This window comes from Callospermophilus lateralis, chromosome 18 (assembly GCF_048772815.1).
Source record: "Callospermophilus lateralis isolate mCalLat2 chromosome 18, mCalLat2.hap1, whole genome shotgun sequence".
Classification (NCBI taxonomy): domain Eukaryota; kingdom Metazoa; phylum Chordata; class Mammalia; order Rodentia; family Sciuridae; genus Callospermophilus; species Callospermophilus lateralis.
In genome coordinates, this window is record NC_135322.1 from 9,102,606 (window position 1) to 9,128,477 (window position 25,872).

Below are 25,872 nucleotides of genomic sequence, written 5' to 3' on the forward strand. Positions count from 1 at the left end.
AGTGGGGAGGGGCAGTGTGGCTGGTGCACTCTGGGCAAGAGGGCGAGGCCAGGGGAGGCAGGACGTGCAGGACCTGAGAGGCCAGAGGAAGCCCCGGAGGGTCCTGAGCAGAGGACCTAATCTAACAGGTGTCTCTAGGAGACCCGCACATGACGCAGAAATGGCTTCCCAATGGGGCTGGGGATGTGGCTCAAGCGGTAGCCTGCTCGCCTGGCATGCGTGCGGCCCGGGTTCGATCCTCAGCACCACATACAAACAAAGATGTTGTGTCTGCTGAAAATAAAAAATAAATATTAAAAAAATTCTAAAAAAAAAAAAAAAAAAAAAAGAAATGGCTTCCCAAAGCACAGACCAGGCCAGGGAGGCGGTCAGAAGGACCCCGTGCCCACGAATGGCACAAACCAGCTCAGGTCCCGGTGCCTCCACTGCTGAGGAGCTGGGCGGCCTACAGAGCTTGGGGAGAGGCGCAGCACCGACACCCAGGGACCGTGTCACAGGAGGGAGGCTCCACAGCCCCTGCCCAGCCCCACCTGAGACCAACAGGCCCACAGGGCTCCTTCCGTGCCCAGCTCCCGCCATCTGTCGCTTCCTCAAGGGCTTTGTGGTGTTGTCACCCCTACCCACGTCCCCTCCTTTCTGGTGCTGTATACTATTCCACGGGCCTTCTCGAGGGGCTTCTGTCAGCTGCTGACTGGCGCCTGGGCTGTTTCAGGACTGTGCTGCTGTAGACGAGCTGCCATGAAGACTCCCGCAGGTGCCTCTTGGTGGACACACGGGCCTCTCTCTCTTGGGTAGGTTCCCAGGAATGGAGTCGCTGAGGCTCAGGGTGCATGGTGCAGGCCCCAGGGCTCAGGCCAGCTTCCTGCCCACGCTCGCTCAGGGGTCTTCCGGGCCTCCCCCTCGGGTCTCTGTGTCCCCTGTGTCTCCTTTGGCTCCCATGTCGTCCTCAGCTCCCCAGGTGACCCCGTGGGCTTTGGCTGTGCCATGACAGGAGGGGCTGCTCCCCTCACCAGACTCCTCCTTCCCTAGGGCCCCGCGGCCCCCCATGGCTCCCCTGGCCTTGGTGGGGGTCGCGCTCCTCCTGGGGGCTCCCCCGTGCTCAGGGGCGGCCACCCCGACCCCCTCCCTGCCGCCTCCCCCGGCCAATGACAGCGACCCCAGCCCCGCGGGCTGCCAGGGCTCCAACCGCTGCCAGCCGGGGGTGCTGCTGCCGGTGTGGGAGCCAGATGACCCCTCGCTGGGTGACAAGGCCGCGCGGGCGGTGGTCTATTTCGTGGCCATGGTCTACATGTTCCTGGGCGTGTCCATCATCGCTGACCGCTTCATGGCATCCATCGAGGTCATCACATCCAAGGAGAAGGAGATCACCATCACCAAGGCCAACGGGGAGACCAGCGTGGGCACCGTGCGCATCTGGAACGAGACGGTGTCCAACCTGACGCTCATGGCCCTGGGCTCCTCGGCGCCCGAGATCCTGCTGTCCGTCATCGAGGTCTGTGGCCACAACTTCCAGGCCGGCGAGCTGGGCCCGGGCACCATCGTGGGCAGCGCAGCCTTCAACATGTTCGTGGTCATCGCCGTGTGCGTCTACGTCATCCCGGCCGGGGAGAGCCGCAGGATCAAGCACCTGCGGGTCTTCTTCGTCACCGCCTCCTGGAGCATCTTCGCTTACGTCTGGCTCTACCTCATCCTCGCCGTCTTCTCCCCGGGTGTGGTCCAGGTGAGCAGGGACACCCCCTGGTGCTCCTGTGGGGCAGAGCCCGAGGGGTGACTCTTGGCCTGGCGGGTTGACTTGTGCTCGCTGGGAGCGGGCGCCGGTACAGTTGTGCATACTCAGGTACATACACTGCACAAGGAGCTCGAGCCGAAGAGGGGAGACCGGGCTGGAGTCCTCCGCAGCTGCCAAGCTGAGTCTGCAGAGGCACCGGCACCGCAATGGGAGCCAGGGAGGGCCATTTGCACTGCACCCACCAGAGGGTTCCTTTCAGTCTTCACGAGCCCCTGTGGTCTGTGTGGTGCGCCCAGCTCTGTCCGCCACTTCACCCTGACTCGCTGCTGGTGGCGTAATTTATTCCTGCCGCTGCAATAAGACGTCCTACGTTTGCATAATTCATGCCGCACTTGGTTGCGTCGCCAGCCCCTTGTTTTCTGACAGCGCTAATTGGTTTGGGTGACTTGCCCGGATTTACAGGGTGTACCCGGGGCTTGCGTAGAGGCCGGCCTCATCTGCTAGCCCAGCGCCATGCTTGCTGCGCAGCCCTCGTTTGCATAATCCATTCATTATTCATAATTGGTTTCTGATGTCGAGATAATTTATGCGGCTTCAGTGTCGTGTGTACCCGTCCAGTGCACCCTAGATACTAGCCCGTCGCCCCTTGGCATGATTCCTTCCTACGATGACCGATGACCGGTTCGACCTGGGCTGCATAACGGACACCTGCGATCGTGGCTATTTGCCTCACATTTGTGTGATAACCTGGCCCCCCCAGTCTCCCTGACAACGTTTGCTTAACGCACCTCCCACAGCTCCCTGGCTGCCACCCCATTTGCATAATTTATTTATGGCCTGGCCTGATTCGCTCACGCACATGCATAATTTATCCGCGGTGGCCCAGGCTCCTTCACACTTGTGGGTGATTGTTCCCGCCTGTCACACTTCGCCAGTTAATAGTTTCTTCCAGGAAGGATCTAAAGCTAGCGGTGTAAAAATGCTTTACGGGATGTGCGTCAGGCAGCACGAGAACCCCGAAACTCCAGTGAACCCCGTAGAATCACCTGTCAGTCACTCACCTGCGGGGCGGGCCCTGGAGGCGGGGCTTCCTTGGGGGGGGGGGAACATACTCCGCAGCTGCAGGTGGCTCAGTTGGGCCGCGGGAGAGGGTCGCGCGGCTTCTGTGCACAGAGCGGGCAGGCTTGTGTTCCTTCAAGCCTTGCCCTTCCTCTAGCCCTCGGTAAACAGTCAGAATGTGGGAGGGGGGCCTGGCCTCTGGGCCCTTGGAGGGAACCACCCTCCATCTTTCCTTTATCTTCAATAAGAAAGGCAGCATTTGAGTTGGGCATTTTTAAATTTAATTTTTAATTAATTAAAAATGAGGCACTTTACCACCAAGCTACTTCTTTTAAATTATTTTTTAGTATTCAGGATCCTACTAAATTGCAGTCTGTGATCCTCCTACCTCAGCCTCCTGCGTAACTGTGATTACAGACCTCCGTGCTGGGTAGCAACCCAGGCTTCATCATGCTAGGCAAGTGCTCTACCACTGAGCTACCCCCAAGCCTTTTTTATTTTTTATTTTGAGACAGGCTGTAGCTAAGTTGCTTAGAACCTTGCTAAATTGCCAAGGCTGGTCTCAAACCTGTGATCCTCCCGCTTCAGCCTCCCAAGTCCCTGGGATTACAGACACAAGGGGCAAACTAGCAAGCCCCAGCTGGTGTTTTCGGAATGTGCCCGGGCTTCGGCCAGCTGGGCCTGGGATAACCAGACTAGAGGCAATGGTGACAGTGTGACTGCCTTTATTGAGCGTCTCCAGGTGCTGGGAACTGGTCATGCCAAGTGCTGCTCATGCATGTGCTCATTCCATCTTGGAATGTCCCCATTTTACTGACAGACAGGCTGGGCCACCCTCCTCCTTAGATCCCAGCTCTCAGCTCCGGTCATCCTTGTCTGTACTGGAAACTCATCTGAGGCGGCTTCGGGATGGTGGTCCAGCCTTGGGCGTCTCCTGGAGTCAGGGTCCTGCCTGAGGGCTGCGAGCTTCCCAGGAGGAGGCCTGCAAGGGCGAGTTGCTGGTGGAGCAGGCCCAGAGGGAACTCACTGAGCAGGGAGCAGGCCCCAAGGGTGGGCAGGGTCTGGAACAGTGGAGCCAGCGCTGGTGGAGGGTGAGAGGGACAGGAGGAGACTACTCTGCCCCTTCACAGGGGCTGGAACCAACCACAGGGTGGGGATGTGTGTCTCTTGGTGGTGGATGAGAATGTGTGGGTTTCTGGCACCTGAGCAGCCAGGCATGGTCACCAGTGGGTAACAGGGGATGGATGGATGGATGGATGGATGGGTGGGTGGATGGGTGGATGGATTGATGGATGGGTGGGTAGATGGGGTGGATGGATGGATAGTGGGTGGGTGGATGGTGGGTGGGTGGATGGATGAGTAGGTAGGTGGATGGATGGGTGGATGGCTGGCTGAGTGGGTAGATGGATGAGTGGGTGGAATGGTGGATGGGTAGATGGATGGGTGGATGGGTGGGTTGGTGGGTAGATGGGTAGGTGGTTGGATGGGTGAATGGGTGGATAGATGGTGGATGGGTGGATAGATGGGTAGATGGGTGGGTGGGTGGATTGATGGATGGGGGGGTAGATGGATGGTGGATGGGTGGATGGATGGGTGGGTGGATGGATGGTGGCGGATGAGTAAGTAGGTGGATGGATGGGTGGGTGAATGGCTGAGTGGGTAGATGGATGAGTGGCTAGGTGGCTGAGTAGGTAGATGGATGGGTGGGTGGTGGATGGGTGGATGGATGGGTGGCTGGGTGGATGGGAGGGGAGGGGCGGAGAGGTGGGGCGCACAGCGACGTGAGCTGCAGCTTGGAGACTCATGGGCTCCCGTGCAGTGCGTCCCCCTGCCAGTGCGGAGGTCGCGCGTCCTGACACCCGGCTGCCCGCAGGTGTGGGAGGCACTGCTGACCCTGATCTTCTTCCCGGTGTGCGTGGTGTTCGCCTGGATGGCCGACAAGCGGCTGCTGTTCTACAAGTACGTGTACAAGCGCTACCGCACCGACCCGCGCAGCGGCATCATCATTGGCGCTGAGGGCGACCCGCCCAAGAGCATCGAGCTAGATGGCACGTTTGTGGGCGGCGAGGCACCAGGTGAGCTGGGCGGCCTGGGCCCGGGCCCTGCCGAGGCCCGCGAGCTGGACGCCAGCCGCCGCGAGGTCATCCAGATCCTCAAGGACCTCAAGCAGAAGCACCCGGACAAGGACCTGGAGCAGCTGGTGGGCATCGCCAACTACTATGCGCTACTGCACCAGCAGAAGAGCCGCGCCTTCTACCGCATCCAGGCCACACGACTGATGACCGGCGCGGGCAACGTGCTGCGGCGACACGCGGCCGACGCCTCTCGCAGAGCCACCCCCGCTGACGGCCCCGGAGAGGATGAGGACGACGGCGCCAGCCGCATCTTCTTCGAGCCCAGCCTGTACCACTGCCTGGAGAATTGCGGCTCCGTGCTGCTGTCGGTCACCTGCCAGGGCGGTGAGGGCAACAGCACCTTCTACGTGGACTACCGCACGGAGGACGGCTCGGCCAAGGCGGGCTCCGACTACGAGTACAGGTGGGTCCCCGGCCAGGCCGCCACCCCTTGCTGCCGCACGGGCAGCTGTCCACAGGGCCGATCTCTGCCCCAGCTCTGGCCTCAGGACCCATCCCTTGCTATGGGTGACCTGTGGTGTTGGTTCATTTGTTTCTTTTTTTTTTTTTTTTTTGGTACCAGGGACTGAACCCAGGGGCACATAACCACTGAGCCACATCCTTTATTTTTTAGAGACTGAGTCTTGCTCTGTTGCTCAGGGTCTTGCTAAGGTTCTGAGGCTGGCTTTGCAATCCTCCTGAGCTGCTGGGAGTGCAGGCATGTGCCACCGTGCCTGGCTCATTTACTCTTTTTTTTTTTTTTTTTTAATTTTGGGATAGGCCCCGGTTGCCCAGGCTGGCCTGAGACTTGCAGTCCTGTCTCAACCTCCCAAGTTGCTGGGGTTACAGGCGTATGCCGTGGCTTCCGGCTCTCACCCACTGGTCCTTGAGAACATTCCTTGTGTCAGATACTGGGCCAGGCACGTGGCACACAGCGCTGGACTGTGTGGGCAGACACACCGCCCCAGGCTTTCAGCTCGCATGGTAGCTTGGAGGGACAGGCTTGGGCCTCGCTCTGCCCCTGTGGGCTCTGGGCCTGACACCTGCTGTGTCGTTGTTGCAGCGCTGATGAATGTTCTGTCAGAGGAGCCAACCCTCCCAGTTGCTTGGAGTAACTGATTTGCGAGTGGGGTAACCCCCTGTGCCAGCCACTGTTCTGGATGCCATGCTGAAGGCAGTGCCCCAGCCGACGGGGCCATGCCCGGCTGTCACTCCCACACACAAGAGTTGTGCAAGGCTCTTGCTGTAGGCCTTGACCTTTGAACCATGGCAGCTCTGTCACCTGCTCTGTCTCCTATGGGGAGACCTCCTCCCGTATTCTAGTAATAAGTCACATTTATAGGGAGCCTACTGTGTGCCAGACCTGTTCCAGGCATTTATACAGAACAGTGCACAGGGCAAGGCTCCCGACACCTGCACCTCCTGTGTGAGGGCCCGGCTGTTTGAATTTCTGTAGTTTCACTGTCTGTCTTGTATCTAGGAGGGTAAGTGCCTGTGCACATGCGGAGCAGCCCTCTCCTCTCACGGGTCCCCTGTGTCGTTCACTGCTTCCTGTGTCAGAACTGTGCGATTTCAGCTGTTGTGGCTTTGGTATCTGTTTCACAACTTGGCTGATCTAGTCCCCCCGGCCCTGCCATGTACAGTGACCCTCAGCTGGTCTGCGGCAGAGGCAATCCTCGGTGCACCTGTCACGGTGCTTGAACGTGGTGGGGAATCTCTCACCCCAGCCCCCCTCCCACGGTCGTAACTCATCCACAGCCTTCAGTCTTATCACAGCCTGGTGCTCGGCTGTCCCCACAGTCTGACAGGATTACCTTTTAGTGGGCACTTGCCATGTGCCAGGCACCGCCCCAGGCTTTCAGCTCGCATGGTAGCTTGGAGGGACAGGCTTGGGCCTCGCTCTGCCCCTGTTCTGCAGCTCTCTGGTATGGCATTCATGTGGCTCCATTTTAACCCTGTGGCTCCAGCACAGGTAGAGCGAGCAGCCCATGGCACCCGCCTGAATGCAGGTGCTCACCGAGCACCTACTGTGTACCAGTGGGCACACCACTGTGAACAGGGCGGTAGAGTCCTTGCACTCCAGTTGCAAAAATGACGTCCGTGACCCCACACGTCAGAAGGTGCCCTGTAGTAAATGTTGCGCTGCAGGGTGACTAGGGGGAGCCGAGGGAGATGGCTGGCACGACCCGTCCTTGGTCTCCATAGTCACTGCCTCGGTCCCTCTCCTTAGCCCTCTTCCTGTGGGCCTGGGACAGCCCCTCATCCAAGAGCTCCTGCTGAGCACCTGCTGTGTGCTTGGTGCATTTGTGGGGACCCCACATCAGGTGCCAAGGTCCCAGCTCCCTCACGCGGCGGCAGATCCTTCCTGTGTCTGGTTCTCCCGCGGCTGTGCCCTCTCGAGACTCAGGGCTTCGCGAAGGGCTTTGTTGGTCCAGGTCGAGCCTTTGCCGTGTGTCTACTCTGCCACTGGTGGTCACCATCACAGTGAAAAACCCAGGACGCCCCGTCCAGGTGGAGCCCGGCGCTCCTGGGAGACCCTGGGAGGCCAGCACTGCTGATGTAAAAGTGCCAGGAGTGGAAAGAGCGGTGCCAGTCCGCAGGGTGCACAGGGGCTGGCTCAGGGCTTCCCACAGGGGATGCACCTGTCCGTCACGGTGCGGGGGCCTCCCTGGGCTGCACTCCCGACCCCTCTGCCCTCCTCTCCCCGATGCTGGGTTCTCTTCTCGACGGGTTTCTAGGTCCACCACTGGGCCTCAGCAGGACCTTCAGCCACCCAGTCCCCTTCTGGCTGTCACGTCCCACCTTCACGGTGCTGTGAACACTTGTAGGTCTTGCCCTCTGCTCAGCCAGCCAGGGTCCCACGTCCACCCATTTCCCTCCCCCAGCCCCTGCCTGAGCAGGCCGACTCCTCACAGGCCTTTGTTCCAACATCCGTGGCAGGGGATCCCTTTGCCACCTGTGACCTCCTCCTCCAGCCTCCCCACTGACCCCCAGTTGGGGAAACTGCATTCACTGCGATGGGACTTGCTTTGGTCTCTCCCTCCACTCTTCTGCTGCTGTCCACACCCGGGTCTGCACTGCCCCCAGGTAAAGCCCTGAGTCTTGGTGGAAGGAAGTGAGTCCAGGTGTTCCTTGCAGGAAGCAGAGGCCACCTTCTCACCTGCAAAGGATTTTATCTCCAACATGTTGTAAGAGAGCAAAGGGTTGAGGATGTGGCTCAGTGACAGAGTACGAGTAGAGTGCTCGAGGCCTGGGTTCCATCTCCAGCACTGCACAGAGTGAAGTTCCTTGGGCAAAGCTCTGCCTCCGTTTGGGGAAATAGGGCTACTGAATTCAGTTGTTGAGGTTGTACCCTGTGCAAGGACACTGTATCTGAGGATGCTGTATTTGTGGTGGACATTGTAGATGTGTATGTCTACTTGAACAATTTCCTGAGTCATAGAAATAAGTGTCATCAAAAAGAGAGCCTTTTTCCAACTTTCACACAGGTACCACATGGGGAAGGGGTGGCCTATGGGCCTCAGTTTCTCCAAATGAAACCTGATCTCTGAAACCCCCAGATAACATGACTATTATAACAGATTTAAGGCTCTATGACCCTAAGACACGAAATGTCCAAAGCTCTGAGATTCTAGGATTCTGACATTTTGGCATTCTAAACCACACCCCAACTGTCTGGTTTGGCAGCTCTAGGGTTTTTGCCTTCTTGGGTTCTGGGACCAGTGGCGGGATAGGATCCCTATACATCTAGCTTTCTGTGATTCTGATACCTGGCTTCTGTGTTATTTTCCTTCTTTTTACCGCTGAGCCACATCCCCAGCCCTTTTTATTTTTATTTGAGCCAGGATCTCACTAAAATTGCTTAGGGCCTCACTAAGTGGCTGAGGCTGGCCTAGAACTCATGATCCTTCTGCTGCAGCCTCCTGGGTCACTGGGATCACAGGTGTGCACCACCACGCCAGCCTTGACGTGAAATAATGATGTGGCACTCTACGAGAGCGAGCTGCAGACCCTTTACCCCTGAATCCTACAGCCTCAGAATAAGGCAGGCCAGGAGGTGTGGCTGCTAGTAGAGTGCTCGCCTGGGTTCGATCCCCAGCGCTGAGAGAGATGAAGAATGAACGCGTTCCCCTGCGTGAGCGCCTCCTGATGATCACACTCGGGAAACTTAACTGCTGAATGGACGTGGTCCAGCCTCCAGCCCGTGACTGCATTTACCAGCGTCCCCATGCCATCCCACGGCTGTGTTCTTCCGTCTTCCCACTCTGTCCATAACCACCGTGGCATTCGGCCGTCACGTCTGGCTGGTCTCCTCCAGTCTGGATGGGCTTCTGTGACTTTTGTGTCCCTGGCCCTTCTGAAGATGATCGGCAGTTGCTAGAACAGCCCTTGGTTGAGTCTATCCCATGTCTGCTCACGGTTAGACTCAGCTGGGCACCCCTGGCGGAAGTGCATAGAAGGGTGCCGTGTCCTCCCCGGTACACTGTCTCAGGAGGCACATGTCACCTGCTTGTCCTTCACTGGGGTTCTCCAGTTTAACTGTTTGGCAAAGCTGATGCTAAATTCGCCACATTCTGCTATTTAAATTTCTAACATTCTGGGGATTTAGAGTCTTAAGATTCAAGCATTAATTAATATGCATCTGTCACTTGCTAACTTCTTCGAGTGCTTCCACAGGGCCTGCAGGGGCCTCCCTGGGGTTAACTCTGTCTTCGGCACAAGGCCAGCAAGTAGACACTGTGATTAGCTCCATTTTATAGATGAGAAAACTGAGGCTGAGGGCTGCAGATCAGTGGCTGTGACCATCACACAGTGGGCAGCTGGCAGCAGGTCAGCCCACCCAGCATGGAGCCACCGTGGACAGCGAAGCCTGCTGCTTCCACAGCAGGAAGCTCCTGTCCCTCCAACGCAGGTCTTCCCACCTGCTTCTGCACCCCCGTCTCTTTGCCAGGACCTTGAGGTCCCTTGGTCCTTCCCACAGAACTGAGCTTCTCTTGAAGAACTGGAGCCCAGAGGCCCTTTATCACTAAGGTGGTGATGCAACAAGACCCCTCACCAGGCTCACAGCGCCTTCCAGTGTGACACGGAGCCCCTAGTGGCAGGCTGGAAGGGACTCCGGGGAAATGACAGGTTTTGAGGTTCATTACCGTCTCAGAGTCATGTCCATGTCTGCAGTTCCACCAGGAGGAGCCCAATCCTCAGGCTATCACTGCCTGCCCACCACCAGAACCCAGGCCAGCTCCCGTCCCTCCCCAGTCAGAAGACTCCCATGGCTTTGCCTCACTCAAACCTGGCGTCCTCACCAAGGCCCCACGAATCCATCCCGTCCCCTCTCTGCTGCAGCCCCTCTCGCTGTTCCTTGAAACCCAGCTCAGCTCCTGCCTCAGGACACGCGGCCCCCTGCTCGCCTTCCCAGGAGTCCTGGCCTGAATCCCCCACAGCTCCCCCATCGCCTCCAGCTCTGCTCACAGGGGCTTCTCAGAAGGCCCCCCCCCACCCCCAGGACACCTCCCTCTCCCCTCCCGCTACTCACCCTCTGCTCAGCGGCACCCTGTCCCCCAGGCCTCACTCTCCAGGCTGCCCTGAGGCAGCTAAGCCAGGCAGGGTGTCTGATCTGCTTTAGCTGCTCTTGCCCACGCTGAGACCAGGGCCTGGCACACAGCAGGTGCTCAGTTAGTGTGTGGTGAGTAAAAGAACAAGTGTGTAATTGCCACTGAGTGTGTACTTGTCGCTGCGGTGCAACTCTCCTGTGGGGCTGGGAGCCCCGTGAGGACAGGACCTGGTCATGGCTGTGTCCCCAGTGCCACTCAGCACAGGGCACAGCAGCTTGGGGAGTATCTGTGGGACAAATTGATGGTGCTGAGTTAAGGAATGTAGACTTTCTCTTGGGGACACCTGGAAACACAATAAGATTTTGTTTTGTTTATGTCAGAGGAGTGACAAGGCGGTCCCACGGTCCCTAAATCCCTGCTTCTCAGAGTGTGGCCCCAGTACCAGACCATCCACACCCCCTGAAGCTCCTGAGAGATTCAGAACCCAAAAGCCCAGGCAGGAGCTTCTGAACCAGAATTACAGTTTAGGAGACCAGGGCACCCACATGCACCCCGAGGTTCAGGAAGCAGCTGGAGAGCACCCCCTGTCTCAGCTCTGGGATTTCCCATGTTGCCCGCAGCTTGCCCAGAACACCTCCTTCTGGGTTAGGTCGTCTCCCCGGAAGCCTGCCCTGATCTGTCCCTCAAGACCTCCAGGTGGGAGAGACGCACTCGGTCTTGCTCCCCTGCTCCGCAGTCCTTCCTGCAGGAAGCCCACCCGAAACCCCCTACAACACGCTGTTGACCGAGCTCTTCCCTCTCGCCCCTCCCGGCCGCAGCGAGGGCACGCTGGTGTTCAAGCCAGGCGAGACGCAGAAGGAGCTGCGCATCGGCATCATCGACGACGACATCTTCGAGGAGGACGAACACTTCTTCGTGCGGCTGCTGAACCTGCGCGTGGGCGACGCGCAGGGCATGTTCGAGCCTGACGGTGGGGGGCGGCCCAAGGGGCGACTAGTGTCGCCGCTGCTGGCCACCGTCACCATCCTGGACGACGACCACGCGGGCATCTTCTCCTTCCAGGACCGCCTGCTGCACGTGAGCGAGTGCATGGGCACCGTGGACGTGCGCGTTGTGCGCAGCTCTGGCGCGCGTGGCACTGTGCGCCTCCCCTACCGCACGGTGGACGGCACGGCGCGTGGCGGCGGCGTGCACTATGAGGACGCCTGCGGCGAACTGGAGTTCGGCGACGACGAGACCATGTGAGTGTGTTGGCTCCTGGCAGGTACCCCAGGCCAGGCGGGGGTGGGTGGGGAAATGGCGGGAGAAATGACTTGGCTGGGGGAAGGGCGTGGCTGTGGGGGCGGGGCCGGGGTGGGGCGGGGCCTGGGAGATGAACTTGGGAGAGGGGCGTGGCTGTGATGGCAGGGCGGGGCTTGGGTGGGCGGGGCCTGGGAGATGGACTTGGGGAAGGGGCGGGCCTGGTTGTGGAGGCAGGAGGGGACCTTGGGCTTGGGCAGGACCTCGGGAGGGGTGGGGCCTGGGGAAGGGGCGGGGCTGCGGAGATGAGGTGGGGTCTGCCTGACCGGCGGGGCGTGACTGAGATGCAGGACAGCGTTTGGCCCACCAGCGACAACAGGGACCAGGGGTGGTAGAGTGACAAGGGTGGACAGGTGAGGAGAAACTGGAGAGCCGGAGAGGGTGTGGCGAAGGTGGTGGTAGCTGGAGGAGACGCAGTGTGGCCATCCAGGGGATGAAGGCAGGGCCCTGTGGAGCCGGGTCGCTGTCGGTGGAGACGGAGCGGGGGCTGAGGAGGATGTGAGGACCCCGTGGGGACTAGAGGAAATAGTTGTGGGCTGCGGAAAAGGTGGCCCCAAGAGACCCGAGGCCCGGGGAGGCGGGGCTCCTGGGCGTGAGAAGGAACCTGGGGAAGTGAGAGGCCTACGGGCAGGAGTGGGGGCCCTGGAGGAAGGGCCGGGAGGCTGGGTCTGGGAGGCGGCTGGGGGCGGAGACGGACCGCGGTAGAAGCAGGACACGCATTGATGCAGAGCCCTGTAGACAGACAGACGCACGCCAGAGAGCAGCGGCTGCCTTGTCGTGCCCAGGCCCCTGGCCACGCCCCCTCACATTGAGGGGTCTCCCCTGAGGTCCTGCAGCCTTACCTCCCCCACCCGCCTGCCGGGAGCAGCCGCGCGTCCGCCCCCGCACGCCCGGCTGTCTCCCTCCTGCACGCCGCCCACGCGCCTCCGCCCCGCGGAGCCCCCACCGCGCCTCTCCCTCCTCCTCCCGGCCTCCGTGCCTCCGCCTCGGACTGCGCTGGTCTCTCGTCTCTCCCTTTGCATCTCTGCATATCGGGCTTCCCAGGAGCGCTCGCCCTCTCTGGTTCTCTGGGCTTAGTTAATCCCTGGCTTTGTCGGGAGTATCTGGTTCCCTGTCTCCGACACAGACTCTCCATACCTCTTCGCTGTCTCTGGCTCGTTTCTGTCTTGCTGGGAACTTGGGTTGCGGGTTTCTGGGAGCGTCGTTTCAGCCCCATCTCACATCCCAGTGGGAAAGGAAATGGGGGGAGTTGTTTCTGCTGTTCTGGTCCTTCCTGAAGTCTAACCTGCTTTCCTCCTCTATGGGCCCTTTCCTCCCCTACAGGCTTCCCCAGGCTGGGACACCCTGTGTCCCCCACCCCCGCCCAAGTTTCCAGCTGTGGCTTCAAGAAACAGAGAACAGGAGGCTAATTAGCGTTTAGGGAAACACATGCTCCCTCTGATGGGCAGGCGCTAATTAGAAGCACTTTGAAGCAGCAGGCTGGAGGGGAGGCCCAGGCAGGATCAACAGAGCGGGAGGCAGGAAGAGACTGAGGCAGACAGAGGAGACCCTGAGGAGGAAACAGGGAGGACAGAGGCAGCATGCCGCATGCCGGGGAGAGTCAGAGACCAGGGAGGAGGAACTAAGTGATGGCAAAGGCTGGGGAGTGAGGAGGCAGGCAGACACTGAGGCAGAGCAAACGGAGAGATGCAGGGAGATAAAGACAACATGGAGACTGTGATCCAGGGAGGGAGAGATGCCCATGTTCTAGAGAAAAGAGAGCACTGGAGTCAACAAGAGGGGAGGGGCCAGGATGAGGGGGACCAGTGAGGGGGGGATTTCTGGGAAGCAAAGGGGTCAGGGTGGGGAGGAAGGCTGCCTCCTTGGATCTCAGGAAGTCATTCCCTTGCTTAGCTAGAGTCTCTCTTGCTGTCCTTTAACAGCTTCTGAGTCCCCTTATGGCGTGCCTGCTAGAGCACCAGTTGATGTGCATGTCACTGGGCGTCAGTCATTGTGTGTCAGTGGATCACAGTGTGTCTGTGAGAGTGCGTGATGGAGATATGTGTGTGTGTCACCATGTCAGTGATTGTCACGGGTGACAACCTGTTAAGAGTGAGGACGTTTTCCTGGGAGATCCGTGTTTCAGCACCACGGACAGCACCTGGCCCACTCCCAAGGTCCCAGGGTTGCCCTTTCTTCTGACCCATAGGAAAATTTATATCTCCCCAAACCAGGAAGGTGGACCCTGGCATGTGTCCCCTGTGACTGTAACCCCAGCAACTTGGGAGACTGAGGAAGGAGGATCCCAGGTTCGAGGCCAGCATGGGTTACATAACAAGAGCCTATCTCAGAGAGGGCTGGGGAGTAGCCCCGTGGTGGGGCACCCCCAGGTTCATCCCCAGCACTCCACACAAGCAGATGCAGAGAAGGGAAGATGGGAAGATGGGGGGGAGCCGACAGGATTGGAGCAGGAAGGGGGTGGAGACCAGAGTGCAGAGACACGGGACCTCGGGAGCCTCGGTGGTATCACAGCGAGGCCTCAGGTTGGCGCTGTCACCCGGCCGCGGGGGTGTCCTGCTAACTAACAGGCAGCTGGCCTGTGGATCTCGCCACACATAGGGAATGGCAGGGGGTGCTGGCGGGGCGTGGGCGGTGTGACTGGCTGTGCTTCCTCTCTGGGGACGGCGGGGGCTGGGTGTTTGTGTTGCTGGGTGCTGGGCCAGGCCTTGTGGGGCTACAGGTTCCACAGCTGAGAGAGTTGTAATGGCCAAGCTGCGGAATTCTGGGATTGGGGGTCCTTGTGATTGTGGGGGGAAGAGGTGAGTTGTGTACCCTGAAGGGAACGGTAACGTCTGGCTGTCCCCAGCCTCACCTGGTTCCCATGGGAGCAGAGGCAGAGCCAACCGAGTAGCCCTTGGCTGACCCTCGGGGGTGGCCAGGTGGGGAGCAGGAAGCTGAGGCTGGTCTGCACGGAGGGACTGAGTTAGCAGGTATCCATGGAGGACGTGCCCGTGCAGGTGCCGGGTGCAGCAGAGACCGAGGCAGGTCACCTGGTGGAGCTTCCATTTTAAAGCAATGAGACAGACAGCAAGCAAACAAAATCAGTGTGTTGCAGGGTGTCTTAGGAAGTGACATGGAGACCAGGGCAGAGCTCTGTGAGGGGCTGGGGCCCTGGGCAGGGACAGCGAGGGATGTCAGCACTAGGGTGGTGGGAGGGGGCTTCATGGAGAGGGTGAAGTCTGAGCAGAACGCTGCAGGGAGGAGGCGTGACCTGGGAAGCTCGTTCTGGCTGGGGAGCCAGAGCCAGGCCAGGAGCAGCCTGCCATGGAGGTGGAGTGGGAGAGGAGGCGGAGAGGAGGCAGTCGGACTCATGGAGTCGAGTGGATATTCGAGACTTTGGTTTTATTCTGAGTGAGTCGGGGGCCAGGCACACGTTTGAGCAGAGGAGGGACCCCATCTGACCAGGGTTTTGCTGGGATCCCTGTGGCTGTGTTGAGCACTTGGTCTGTGGGCGGTGGCGCCGAGGCACAGGCTTGTGTAAGGGGGGGAGCGCAGCGTCCAGGTGGGCAGCGATGGCGGCTGGGCAGCAGTGGAGGAGAGGGCCACCCAAGCCTCAGGGAGGGGCTGGGACTCAAGGTTTTGAGGGAGAAAAGCTCAAGTTGGTCTCCTCAGCAACTCAGATTGTCTGAGATTGTCTGGCTTGACTTCCCCCTCGGTGCCTGGGTGTGACTCCAGCAAATGGGCACAACAGCAAGTCCCCTCCTGGGCGGGTGAGGGCTAAAGGAGGCGGTGGCCTGGGATGCAGGAGCTGCCCAGGCAAGCGGTGGGCTGGGAGGAGGCTGCGGGGCCTGGGAGGGCTTGACGCTGGTGTCCTGCCTCGTGCTGCCAGGAAGACCCTGCAGGTGAAGATCGTGGACGACGAAGAGTATGAGAAGAAGGACAACTTCTTCATCGAGCTGGGCCAGCCCCAGTGGCTTAAGCGAGGGATTTCAGGTGAGAGGAATGCGCGGGCCGTGGGAGAAGCAGGGTCCAGGGCTGGGGGGTCCTTGGGCTCACCTGCGGGCGCCCTTCAGCTGTGAACCCAAGCTCCGTGGGGACGTGGTCTCACTGTCTCCCTGTCTCTGTCTCTCCCCAGCTCTGCTACTCAACCAAGGTGAGTCGGGCGCCCCGGGCCTGAGCGGGGAGGGGCCGCTGGGGGGCCTGCGGGAGGGGTGGGGACCCAAGGTGGGGTCCAGGGTGGCTGCAGGTGAGCTGGGGTTGGAGTGGGGCTGGGTGAGGGCTGGGGCCACACACTGGGCCCCCCTCAGCTGGGGTTAGCGGCGGGGTGTGGAGGTCAGATTTGTATTCGTGGTCAGGTTGGGCAGAAGGCATAGAACCCGATCTGGCCCTGCTGGGGTAGGGGGAGTCAGGTTTGGGATGGCCAGGACCGGGTGGAGTGGAGACCTGAGAGCAGTGTCCAGCTGGGTCAAGGTGAGAGGCCAGCCAGAGGCGGCTCCCAGGGCCCGTGTTGGGGTTAGATTAGAGCTGGGTCCAACTTCCACCAAGCTGCAGCCCAAGTCCCACGTGAGTCCTCAAGGTTGAGGGGTTGGGGTTACACACGGGTCAGCGTCAGAGACGGGCTGAGAGTTGGGCTAGGGTCAGTGGCCTGGAATAGCAGTAGTCGCCTTGGAGTGAGGACCAGAGTTGGGCCCGTGGGTAGACGGCAGAGTGGGTAACAGGAGTCTCTGTAAGGGAACGCTCATCCCAGAACTCGACCCCACGTCACTGTGTCTTGCCCAGGCAGTTTTGTGAGTGTGCCTGATTGACGGGTGACCATCTCCTTCCATCCTGTGGCTTTGCCACACTGGGGCCCTCTGCTTCCTGCTGGAGGACAGGGCAGGAGAGTTTGGAGGCCTAACTGGGAGGTTTTCAAGGGCCAACTGTCCATTGCTTATGCCCTCATCCTATTGGCTGCCCCTCAGCCACATGACTATACCTAGCTGCAAGGAAGGCTGGGAAATGTAGTTCAGCTCTTTCTTCAGTGGAGAACTGTCTCTGCCACGTGGTCACATTCTTTATTAGTGGTTTGGGGTCACATGTGGTGCTGGAGTGAGGTCAGGGGTTGGATTTGGGATTTTGCTGGGGGGTACCAATGGGCCAGGTGACGGGCAATGTTGGAGTTGGGATGGGGTTAGGGAGAGGGTTGGGTTGAGGTCAGATCTGGGGTTGTGGGTTGGGGTTTAAAGTCAGGGTTGGGACAAAAGACTCACATGTGGGACCACAGTTAGAATCAGACTTGCAGTTGGGGACCAGAGCTGGGGTTGGCTTGGTGTGGGCTTGTGGTAAAGGGCCTCAGACCCAGGGCTTAGGGTGAGTTTGGACCCAAGATTTTACCAGAATCAGGCATCTTCCTGTTTCCTCCCACCTAAGACACTCTCTAGGGTGTCCTCAGAGCCTGGCTGCAGAGACCAGGTTGCCTCCCCAGGGGTGGTGAGGACGGCGATGTTGGTGATGATAGGAAAGAAAATGCCACTTATTGAGTAGCTTTTGCACGTCAGGCACTGTGCAAGCCCTACACATGAATTAAATCGCTTAATTCTCACAACCATCCTATCAGGTAGGTATTCATATCTATTTTACAGATATGAAAACTGAGGCACAGAGAGGCTGAGGCACTGCCCAACCTCACACAGCCTCTATGCTATGAACCCCAGAGCCTAGCAGCTGAACCTCATGGGTTTTAGCACCAAGGGAATTCATGGAGGGAACTGGGAGGGATCGCCAAAGAGGCTTCCCAGAGAGCAGAGAGCTTTTCTCTACTGAAGGGAACAGGTAGTCAAAGCATCGAAGGCCACTTAGGCAGGCCTCCTGGGAGTCTTATCCCAGTCCCTCATGCTGCAGGGGATGGGGACAGGAAGCTGACAGCCGAGGAGGAGGAGGCCCGGAGGATAGCAGAGATGGGCAAGCCAGTGCTGGGGGAGAACTGCCGGCTGGAGGTCATCATCGAGGAGTCCTACGACTTCAAGGTGACTGCTGGGGCCTCACCTTCCTGGAGTCTGGCCTGGGTCACTTCCTTGGGGAAGGTCCAGAGAGGGAGGAGCCACAGCCGTGCTCCAGGGCAGTGTCAGCACCATGGACAGCACCCCGCTTGCTAGTCCAGTGGGGCTGTGGGGGGCCGTGGAGGACAGGACTGGGAGCATGGGGGAGTCGCCAGTCCCTCTGCCCTCCCAGAGCCACCCAGTGCTCCTGGGCAGTGATGGCTCTCCGCCTTCTCGTCCCCAGAACACAGTGGATAAACTCATCAAGAAGACAAACCTGGCCTTGGTGATTGGGACCCACTCCTGGAGGGAGCAGTTTTTGGAGGCGGTCACAGTGAGCGCAGGTAAGTGGAGAGGAAGGGAGGAAGGGGGTGCAGAGACGGGGGGGGGGAGAAATAGCCGATGGAGAGAGGGACAGGGACAGAGGGACATGACAGGAATTGGCCCCAGAGAGGCAGACAGAGAGAAAATCAGAGAGGTACAGAGAGACAGAACAGAAACAGGTAGGAGAGACAGACACAGACGCTCACCGGAAGCCAGAGAAGGTGGGAGACGGAAGCGTGAGACAGAGGGCCCTGGAGTCCCAGGGGGAGACACAAACAGGACAGAGGTGGAGAAGGCTGTGGCAGAGGCTGGCTGGTCAGGGTTTGGCTTTGGGCCTAGGGGACTCATGACGGCCTGCGCTTTCTCCTGGTGGTGAGCATCAGGCAGCCGGGTGGTAGGGACAGGAGAAATGGTGTGGCCCCCCCCAGACAGAGCCTGGGCTCCCCGTTGCTATGGAGACAGTCACTAGGCTCCCATCTCTCCCACCTGCACCCGCCCACCCTCCTCAAGCCTCACATGGACCTGCAGCGCCCCCGTGTGGCCGTGGACAGAACAGCATGTGGGTCCACAGAGAGGTCCACTCTGCCATGCAGAGTCTGGCAGCTGGAAGAAGAACTGGCCTGAGTCCCACAGGGTGTCCAGACAGGGGCCAGGGCCAGAGCTCAGGGCTCTGTCCTTTACACAGCTTCAGGTTTCCTTCAGGGAGACCCCAGCTGGTGGGGCCTGATGCAGAGGAGCCAGGCTTTGGGAAGGGGAAGGCCCCCACCCAGGCCTAGAGACGCCGCAGGCTGCAGACCTGCAAGACCATGGCCTCTCCCTCTGGAGTAGGCTTCTTTCAACATGTTTCCGAGGGTCCTCTGGGACATTGCTGGGGACACAGAAGGGACCAAGGCAGCCTTGGCCCTGTCCTCATGGAACTCACAGTCCAGTGAAGGAGACGGACGTGAGACACAGGGGGCCCTGCCCCTGGAGGTCGGAGAATCCCTCCCAGAGGAGGCGGCACCAGGCTGTGTTCAGATGGGAGAGAGCCCACAGCGCAGCTCCCCAGGCAAGGCACAGCCACGTGCAGAGGCCTAGACGTGGCAGGCGATGGCGGGTGGGGAGAGTACCTGGTGCAGGGCATAAGGCAGATAGGGGATGCAGCTAGAGGTGGTTGAGTCTGGGTTGGAGGGCACTAGGGAGCCATGGCAGATTTTGGAACAGGGCAGGGAAAAGCCCAAAGTGAGGCAACACCCTGTTCCCAGAGCGTGGCCCCCTGCTCTGGCCTCAGCTGTGTCTCCCTGTGGTTTGTTTACAGATAAATTCAGCAGCAAACCGAAAACTCAACCACAGGTGGTGTAAGGCCACTGAAGATTACTTTTCTCATGAAAAAACCTGTAGCAGGCAATGAATTGGTGTAGCAGCTCAGTGGCGTTGCTGAACATCTGGCTTCTTTGCTTTCCTTCCCGTTTTCAGATTTTCCTTGTGGTTGTAAAATGGCTGCTGTGCCACCAGATGTCAAGTTCCTATTCCAAGCAGGAAGAGAGAGGAAGCAGGAAGGGGCAGGGAGTCTGGGTTTCCATTTTACTTGAGGTTGCAGCAAAACCTCACTCCCCGAGACAGTGTGCAGGAAGACTGCACAGAGCACTTAGTCAAGCTCTTACGAATTCAATCGTTGGTTTCTTTGACAGGCCAAGCAGCTGAGAAGACAGGACAGTAGGGAAAGGACCTGGGACCCCAGCACGGTCAGCTTCTCTCTGCCCCTCTCACCAGGCGTCTGCTCACTACACTTTGACATTTCTTGGAAGCAGATGTAGAGGAGCCCGCAGCCTGAACCTGGGAGGGGCTCTGTCACAGCTGACCCAGCTCCCTCTTGGCTGGCCCGCTCTGAGTGTCCACTCCGGGCTTGCGATAGTGTCTGTGTCTTCCAGGTGTCCCTCCTGGGATGCACAGGCGCGTCACCATTGCTTCTCATCTTAGGATGAGGTCACCCAGACATTTCCTTTGTACTTTTACATCACGCAAGTCACTGCAGGCCACAAGCAGTTCAAATTAGGTCACGCTAGGTGACATACTATAAAAACGAGGCTTCCTTTACAAAGCTAAAAATACAGCCACGCACTGCGCTCACATCGGAAAAGCTTTCTGGAAACCCTGTTCATGTCTCACTGCCAGGCAAGGCAAGATGGCAACTGTTGCAAGGGATTCTGGGAAAGCATGTCTTTACATTGCTAGCTGCAAGGAATTCTGGGAAACAGAATATTTTTGTCCGAGGTCACGGTTTTTGCTAGCCTCAGGGGATTCTGGGAAGGTGACTAATTTTAGCTGGTGTGTGTCTCTTCTGCTGCAGGAGATTCTGGGAAAGTGAGTACCTGTAGCTGAGAATGTGGTCACTTAGCTGCAGTGATTCTGAGGAGTGGATATTTTTAGCTAGAGATAGGGCCACCCTAGAGCAGGGGTCCTGGGAAGCTGGGTATTTGGGGCAGGGTCCATGTGGGATCCTGAGAAGTGAATGTTTTTGCCCAGGCTCATGTGCTCTCTGAGGGCAAGGGATTCTGGGAAAGTAGCTTTTCAGCTACTGACCTGGCCGCCCTGGCCGCGGGGCCCGGGGAAGCAGTGAGTTTGGTGAGGCTCACTGTGTGGAGGGGCGAGGCCGGGGGAGGCGAGTGTGCCCAGCGGGGTCTGTGCTCACAGGGGACGAGGAGGAGGAGGAGGACGGGTCCCGGGAGGAGCGGCTGCCGTCCTGCTTCGACTACGTCATGCACTTCCTGACGGTGTTCTGGAAGGTGCTCTTCGCCTGCGTGCCCCCCACCGAGTACTGCCACGGCTGGGCCTGCTTCGGCGTCTGCATCCTGGTCATCGGCCTGCTCACCGCGCTCATCGGCGACCTGGCCTCACACTTTGGCTGCACTGTGGGCCTCAAGGACTCTGTCAACGCCGTGGTATTCGTGGCCCTGGGCACCTCCATCCCTGGTAACTCCCAAAAGAGCCCCTGGGGCAGGGCCACCCAGAGGGGCCCTGCAGAGATGAGGAGGAGAGCCCACCCTCAGTCCCTGAGAAACGGATTCGGGAATGATGGCAGCCAGGCAGGCTCCCTGGTGATGTGGGAATGGCGTCCTCCCCAAAGCAAGCCGGCAGGACGTCCCGCAGAGCTGGGCATGGGCAAGGGCAGGAGCTGGCGTGGATTCCACAGAAAGGAGGCGGAGCTGGGGGCTGAGGGGTCCCTGGTCTCCACAGAGGCTCCCTGGAAGCAGTTCAGTGTCCCCTCCTTCAGGGAGCCAGGCAGAAGGTGGCCTGGGGGCTGTGGGCCTGAAGGCAACCAGCCGGCCCAGGGTGGATCAGAGCAGAGGAGCAGAGGGCCGGAGGGGCGAGGGCCAGAGACCAGGGGGCGAGGTCCCCGCAGGAGCCACATCCCCTTCCCCTCAGAAACAAGGTGACAAGACTGAAACTCTCCTGAGAGCAGGAACACCGGGGGCAGGGACCTCATGCCTTTGTCGTCCATGTCCCTGAAGGCCCAGCGAGTGACCAGCGGGTGCCAGAGAGAGCAGGCAGTGGGTCTCCTAGGAAGCAGGCCCTGGAGCCCCTTGAGCCAGGCAGCCCCAGAGAAAGGGGCCGGGAGCCCTAGAAACCAGGCATGCCGCACACCGGGCAGCAACTCCACAGGAAGATGGAGGGATTCCCATAGAGTATGCAGTGGAGCCCACTCAGTGCAGCCTACTCCCACAGAAGCAGACAACAAATTTGATAGGAAGTTTGCAGTGGAGCCCACTCAATAAAGACAAGTCTCATAGAAGCAGGTAGTCCCAGGGGAATAGGCAGTAAGTATCAGAATATACAGTGGAGCCAATTGAATGCAGATGAGTCCTAGAGAGAAAGGGAATGGACATTACATAAAGTATGCATTGACTCCCACTAAATGTAAACAATCCCAGAGATGTATGCAGTGGAGGCCACTGAATGCAGACACGTCCCCAAAAAAAGAAGTAGTGAGCCTCGTGGAGTGGAGGTAGTGGGACCCGTGAGTCCCCACAAGCAGGGCATGTCTGCCAGTGCTCATCATCCCCACAAAATGCCATGCAAGTGTGCAGTGGTGCCCACTGAATGCAGACAGGCCACATAGACGGCTCTGTCTCCAAGTGCAGGCGACACACAGAAACCGCAGCAGGAGGCCCACTTCCAGTGGAGTCTCTGCCTCCTCTCGTGGACTCTGCAGGTCTCTGGGCCACGTGTCTTCCATGGGGCTCATTCAGTGGCCTCCATGAGCATCTGTCCTGGGGACTCGCTGCCTCCTTTTATGGTAAAGGATGGTGGCAGCGGGCTCCCTGCCCCCCGAGGGGCCTCACTGCTCTTCATACGAGGCTCGTGTTTGGCGGGCTCCATGCCACGCCTTGTTTTAAATCCGGGGGAGAGGAGGGGACCCAGGACCTCACAACCGCCATGCCAGCGGGCTGTGGGGAGCATGCGCGGCCTGCCCAGCCCGCTTTCCCCGGGACCGGCTGCGTCAGGTTCAGCGGAGTCCCTGCAGCCTTCAGACTCCTGCCTCCCCCTCGGTTTGTCTGCACTTAGTAGGCTCCGCGGCCTGCTGGTAAGAGAATCATGGCCTCTTTCTGTGGGACTTGCGGAGCACACTGAATGTAGCAAGTCATATGGGAGGCGCTGTGTCCCCGAAGCTGGCAGCGGTGCCTAATGAGTGCAGACAGGCCCCACGGAGCGGGCAGTGATCCAGTGGAAGGTGCGCAGGGCACCCACTGATGGGAGGCCAGGGAAGGCAGCCCGCGGCCCTGCGAGACAGGAAGAGGAGCCCACTGAATGCAAACAGTTCCCAGGGAATGACCAGGGGTTCCATTCAAAGTAAGCAGGGAAGCTGGTCACCGCACCCTGCAATCCCAGCCACTTGGGAGGCTGAGGCAGGAGGATCTCAAGTTCAAGGCCAGCCTCAGCAAGTTAGACGTAAAATAACGCGGGCTGGGCTGTGGCCGGGGGTCCAGGGCCCGGGTTCAGTCCCCAGGGCAGCTGGATGATGAGAGCAGGCAGGGGCGCCCTGGCGAGGCGGCTGCGCCCTGGGGAGGGAGCCTCCAGGGACTTTGCCTCCGGGTCCTGGTCGGCTTCCAGCTGCGCCCGCCGAGGGCCCAGGGTAGGGGGGTCTGCTGGAAAGCAGGCGGCGGGGGGGGGGGGGGGCAGCGCGCTGGGCCCCTCCGACCGCGGTCTCTGCCCCGCAGACACCTTCGCCAGCAAGGTGGCGGCGCTGCAGGACCAGTGTGCGGACGCGTCCATCGGCAACGTGACGGGCTCCAACGCCGTGAACGTCTTCCTGGGCCTGGGCGTGGCCTGGTCGGTGGCCGCCGTGTACTGGGCGGTGCAGGGCCGCCCCTTCGAGGTGCGCACGGGCACGCTGGCCTTCTCCGTCACGCTCTTCACCGTTTTCGCCTTCGTGGGCATCGCCGTGCTGCTCTACCGGCGCCGGCCGCACATCGGCGGCGAGCTGGGCGGCCCGCGCGGACCCAAGCTCGCCACCACCGCGCTCTTCCTGGGCCTCTGGTTCCTCTACATCCTCTTCGCCAGCCTCGAGGCTTACTGCCACATCCGGGGTTTCTAGGGCCCTGCCTCCGCGGGACTCGGCTGCACCTGCTCTCGGACCCTCGGTCTCGTTCTCCAGACTCAGCCTTGAAAGCTGGGACTCGGCTCCTTCCTCCGCAAAGACAGGGCCGCCGCCTCCAGGGATTCAGCCTCCCTTTTCCTGGGATCCCATTGCCCCCTGTCCTTTGTCCCCAGTGACTCAGGCCCCCCACCCCCCGAGTTCCCCTGCCTCCTCTGAGGAAAACCTCTGTGGTTACCCTGACTCCAGCCCCCCTGGTTACATACGTCCCGGGGAAACGTCCACCTCGAGGCCCCTCCCATAGAACCACCCCAGTGACCATTCCTCCAGAGAGCCCAGCGTCTCTTTCTCCCAGACGCCCAGCCTAACTGTCCCATAGTCTCCCTTCCCCCGACGACACCCCCCTTCTGTGCCCAGAACTTGCCCTTCCCGGGAAGCCTCGGCGGTGCGGGTCCATCCCAGGAGGCCAGAGCGCAGCCCTTCCCAGCCCTCAGGGAGCCCAGCCGGCCCAGGGCGGGCAGGTGGGTGGGTGTGCCAGGGGGCTCCTCACGCACTTCTCCCGGGGCTGTGGGAGGACCCTGACCCCGAGCCCGGGAGGGAGGGAGAAGCCTGGTTTCCTCCCAAGGCTCCGGCTGGAGGAGGCACGTCTCGAACCCGCAACTTCTCACATTCCAGCGCCCTACTTGCCTCCACTACCTCTGGGAGCCCAGCCACGCCTTGGAGGGAGGGGCCTGTGTGTGTATATAGTGTGTTTGGGGGAGGGGGGACTCGGGAGGGTGCATGTCTTGGGAAAGGGGGTGACAGGCTTTCCGTTTGAGAGGGCAGCAGACTCCCTCAGCCTTGAGATCCGGCTTTGGGGAGGAGACTGGGGGTCAAAGGGGTTCCAGCCCATCTCCCCTGACAATCTAGAAGGTTCATTTTGCCCTCAGTGCCAGCCAATTTGGGCAGGACCCTCGAAGAGGACCAAGGGTCCCAGAGGACCAATGCTACAAGCCAGCAAATGCTGCCACATCTCTGCCTGTTGGGGGGCGGGGGTTGGTGTGGGTGGGAGGGTGGGGCCCAGGGTCTGGGTGGGCATTTTTAACTTTGGAGGTCACCCATCTGTTGGTAGCCTCCTGCATTTTCTTACTGTCCCTGTTTCCGGCCTAAAGGGCAGACCTGGGATATGGGGAGTGTGGCCCACTCCTTACGCCCCTAGGATGACCCTGCCACCCCATAACCTCGTGCTCCCCACGAGTTCTTCGCCTTCTGTCGTCCACTTGTGCTGGTCTCCACACCCAGACTCACCCACCCCTCCTCGCCCTCAGCTCATCAGCACCCCTCACCGTTCTCTGTGATTCCGTAAAAGTTGCCATAAAATTTTGAAATTCTGCCTGAAAACGTCTTGAGGTTGGGATTCAAGAGGAGGGGGCGGATGAGGTGTTTGAGATGTGGGCCATTCTGATGCAGACCCGGTAATCTGGGCCTTTAGGGTCCCCAGTCCTCTGGGGGAGACACTACCCGCCACGCAGGAGGGCTGCGTCCCCTAGCCACGCCCTCGGCTGGGGCTCCCACTGGCCACGCCCCGTCCGCCAACCCGCGGCCTCATTAGCCACGCCCTGTTCATCAGCCCCAAACTCTTCAGTCCTGGGAACCGTTGGGAGAGGGATCCCGACTTGAGCCGAGGGCCGGGTGGGGGCTTCCTGATTAAAGCAGCTCTCAGCGTCCTGGGGTCAGGAGGGTGCGCGCGGGCAGAGGCCCCGCCGGTGCAAAGGTGTGCAGAGCTGCGGGTGGTGGCTCCTCCAGAGTCCTGCACATTCGGGACAGTAGGAAATAAACCGGGTGGGCGGGCCCGTGAAGAGGACGCGTCCTAGGTGACGTTCCAGCAGGTCTTGCAATCGAAGGGCGAGGGGGACGCCAAGGGGGAGAGGCGGGCCGTGGCAGTTGGACGCTCCTCCTGCTTCCCGCGAGGCCCAAGTTGGAAACCAGGTTGGCGCTGGAAGCGGGGAGGCTGGGTTGGGTGGCGGGAGTGCGAGGTGAGAAGCGGGAAAAGGGACCAGGCCGGCGAAGGGATTCGGACAGAGCATCCCGACGGGGAAAGGTGGCACTTCCAAGGCAGGTGGCCGGAAAGCCGCTGGGAGAAGGACCTGCTGGCAGGGGACGGGGCGGGGCGGCGCCGTACCCAGGGCCGCCAGCAGGGGGCGCCGCTGCCGCCCGGGCGTGGGGCGCAGGGAGCTGTCCTCGC

The 25,872-nt window shown here is 60.0% G+C and overlaps 1 protein-coding gene across 2 annotated transcripts; it reads left to right on the forward strand.

The window, feature by feature from the left end:
* Positions 1–1,045: 1,045 nt before the first annotated feature.
* On the forward strand, positions 1,046–23,648 carry Slc8a2 (solute carrier family 8 member A2). 2 transcript variants are annotated; one of them, XM_076838250.1, is made up of 9 exons: positions 1,046–1,720; positions 4,662–5,326; positions 11,273–11,695; positions 15,622–15,725; positions 15,868–15,885; positions 17,613–17,737; positions 17,994–18,093; positions 20,747–21,025; positions 23,272–23,648. In XM_076838250.1, exons 1-9 carry the CDS (start codon positions 1,046–1,048, stop codon positions 23,646–23,648), a joined length of 2,766 nt encoding a protein of 921 aa, XP_076694365.1. The 2 variants fall into 2 exon arrangements, with proteins under 2 accessions (XP_076694365.1, XP_076694366.1); XM_076838251.1 differs by lacking the exon at positions 15,868–15,885.
* The last annotated feature ends 2,224 nt before the right edge of the window (positions 23,649–25,872 follow it).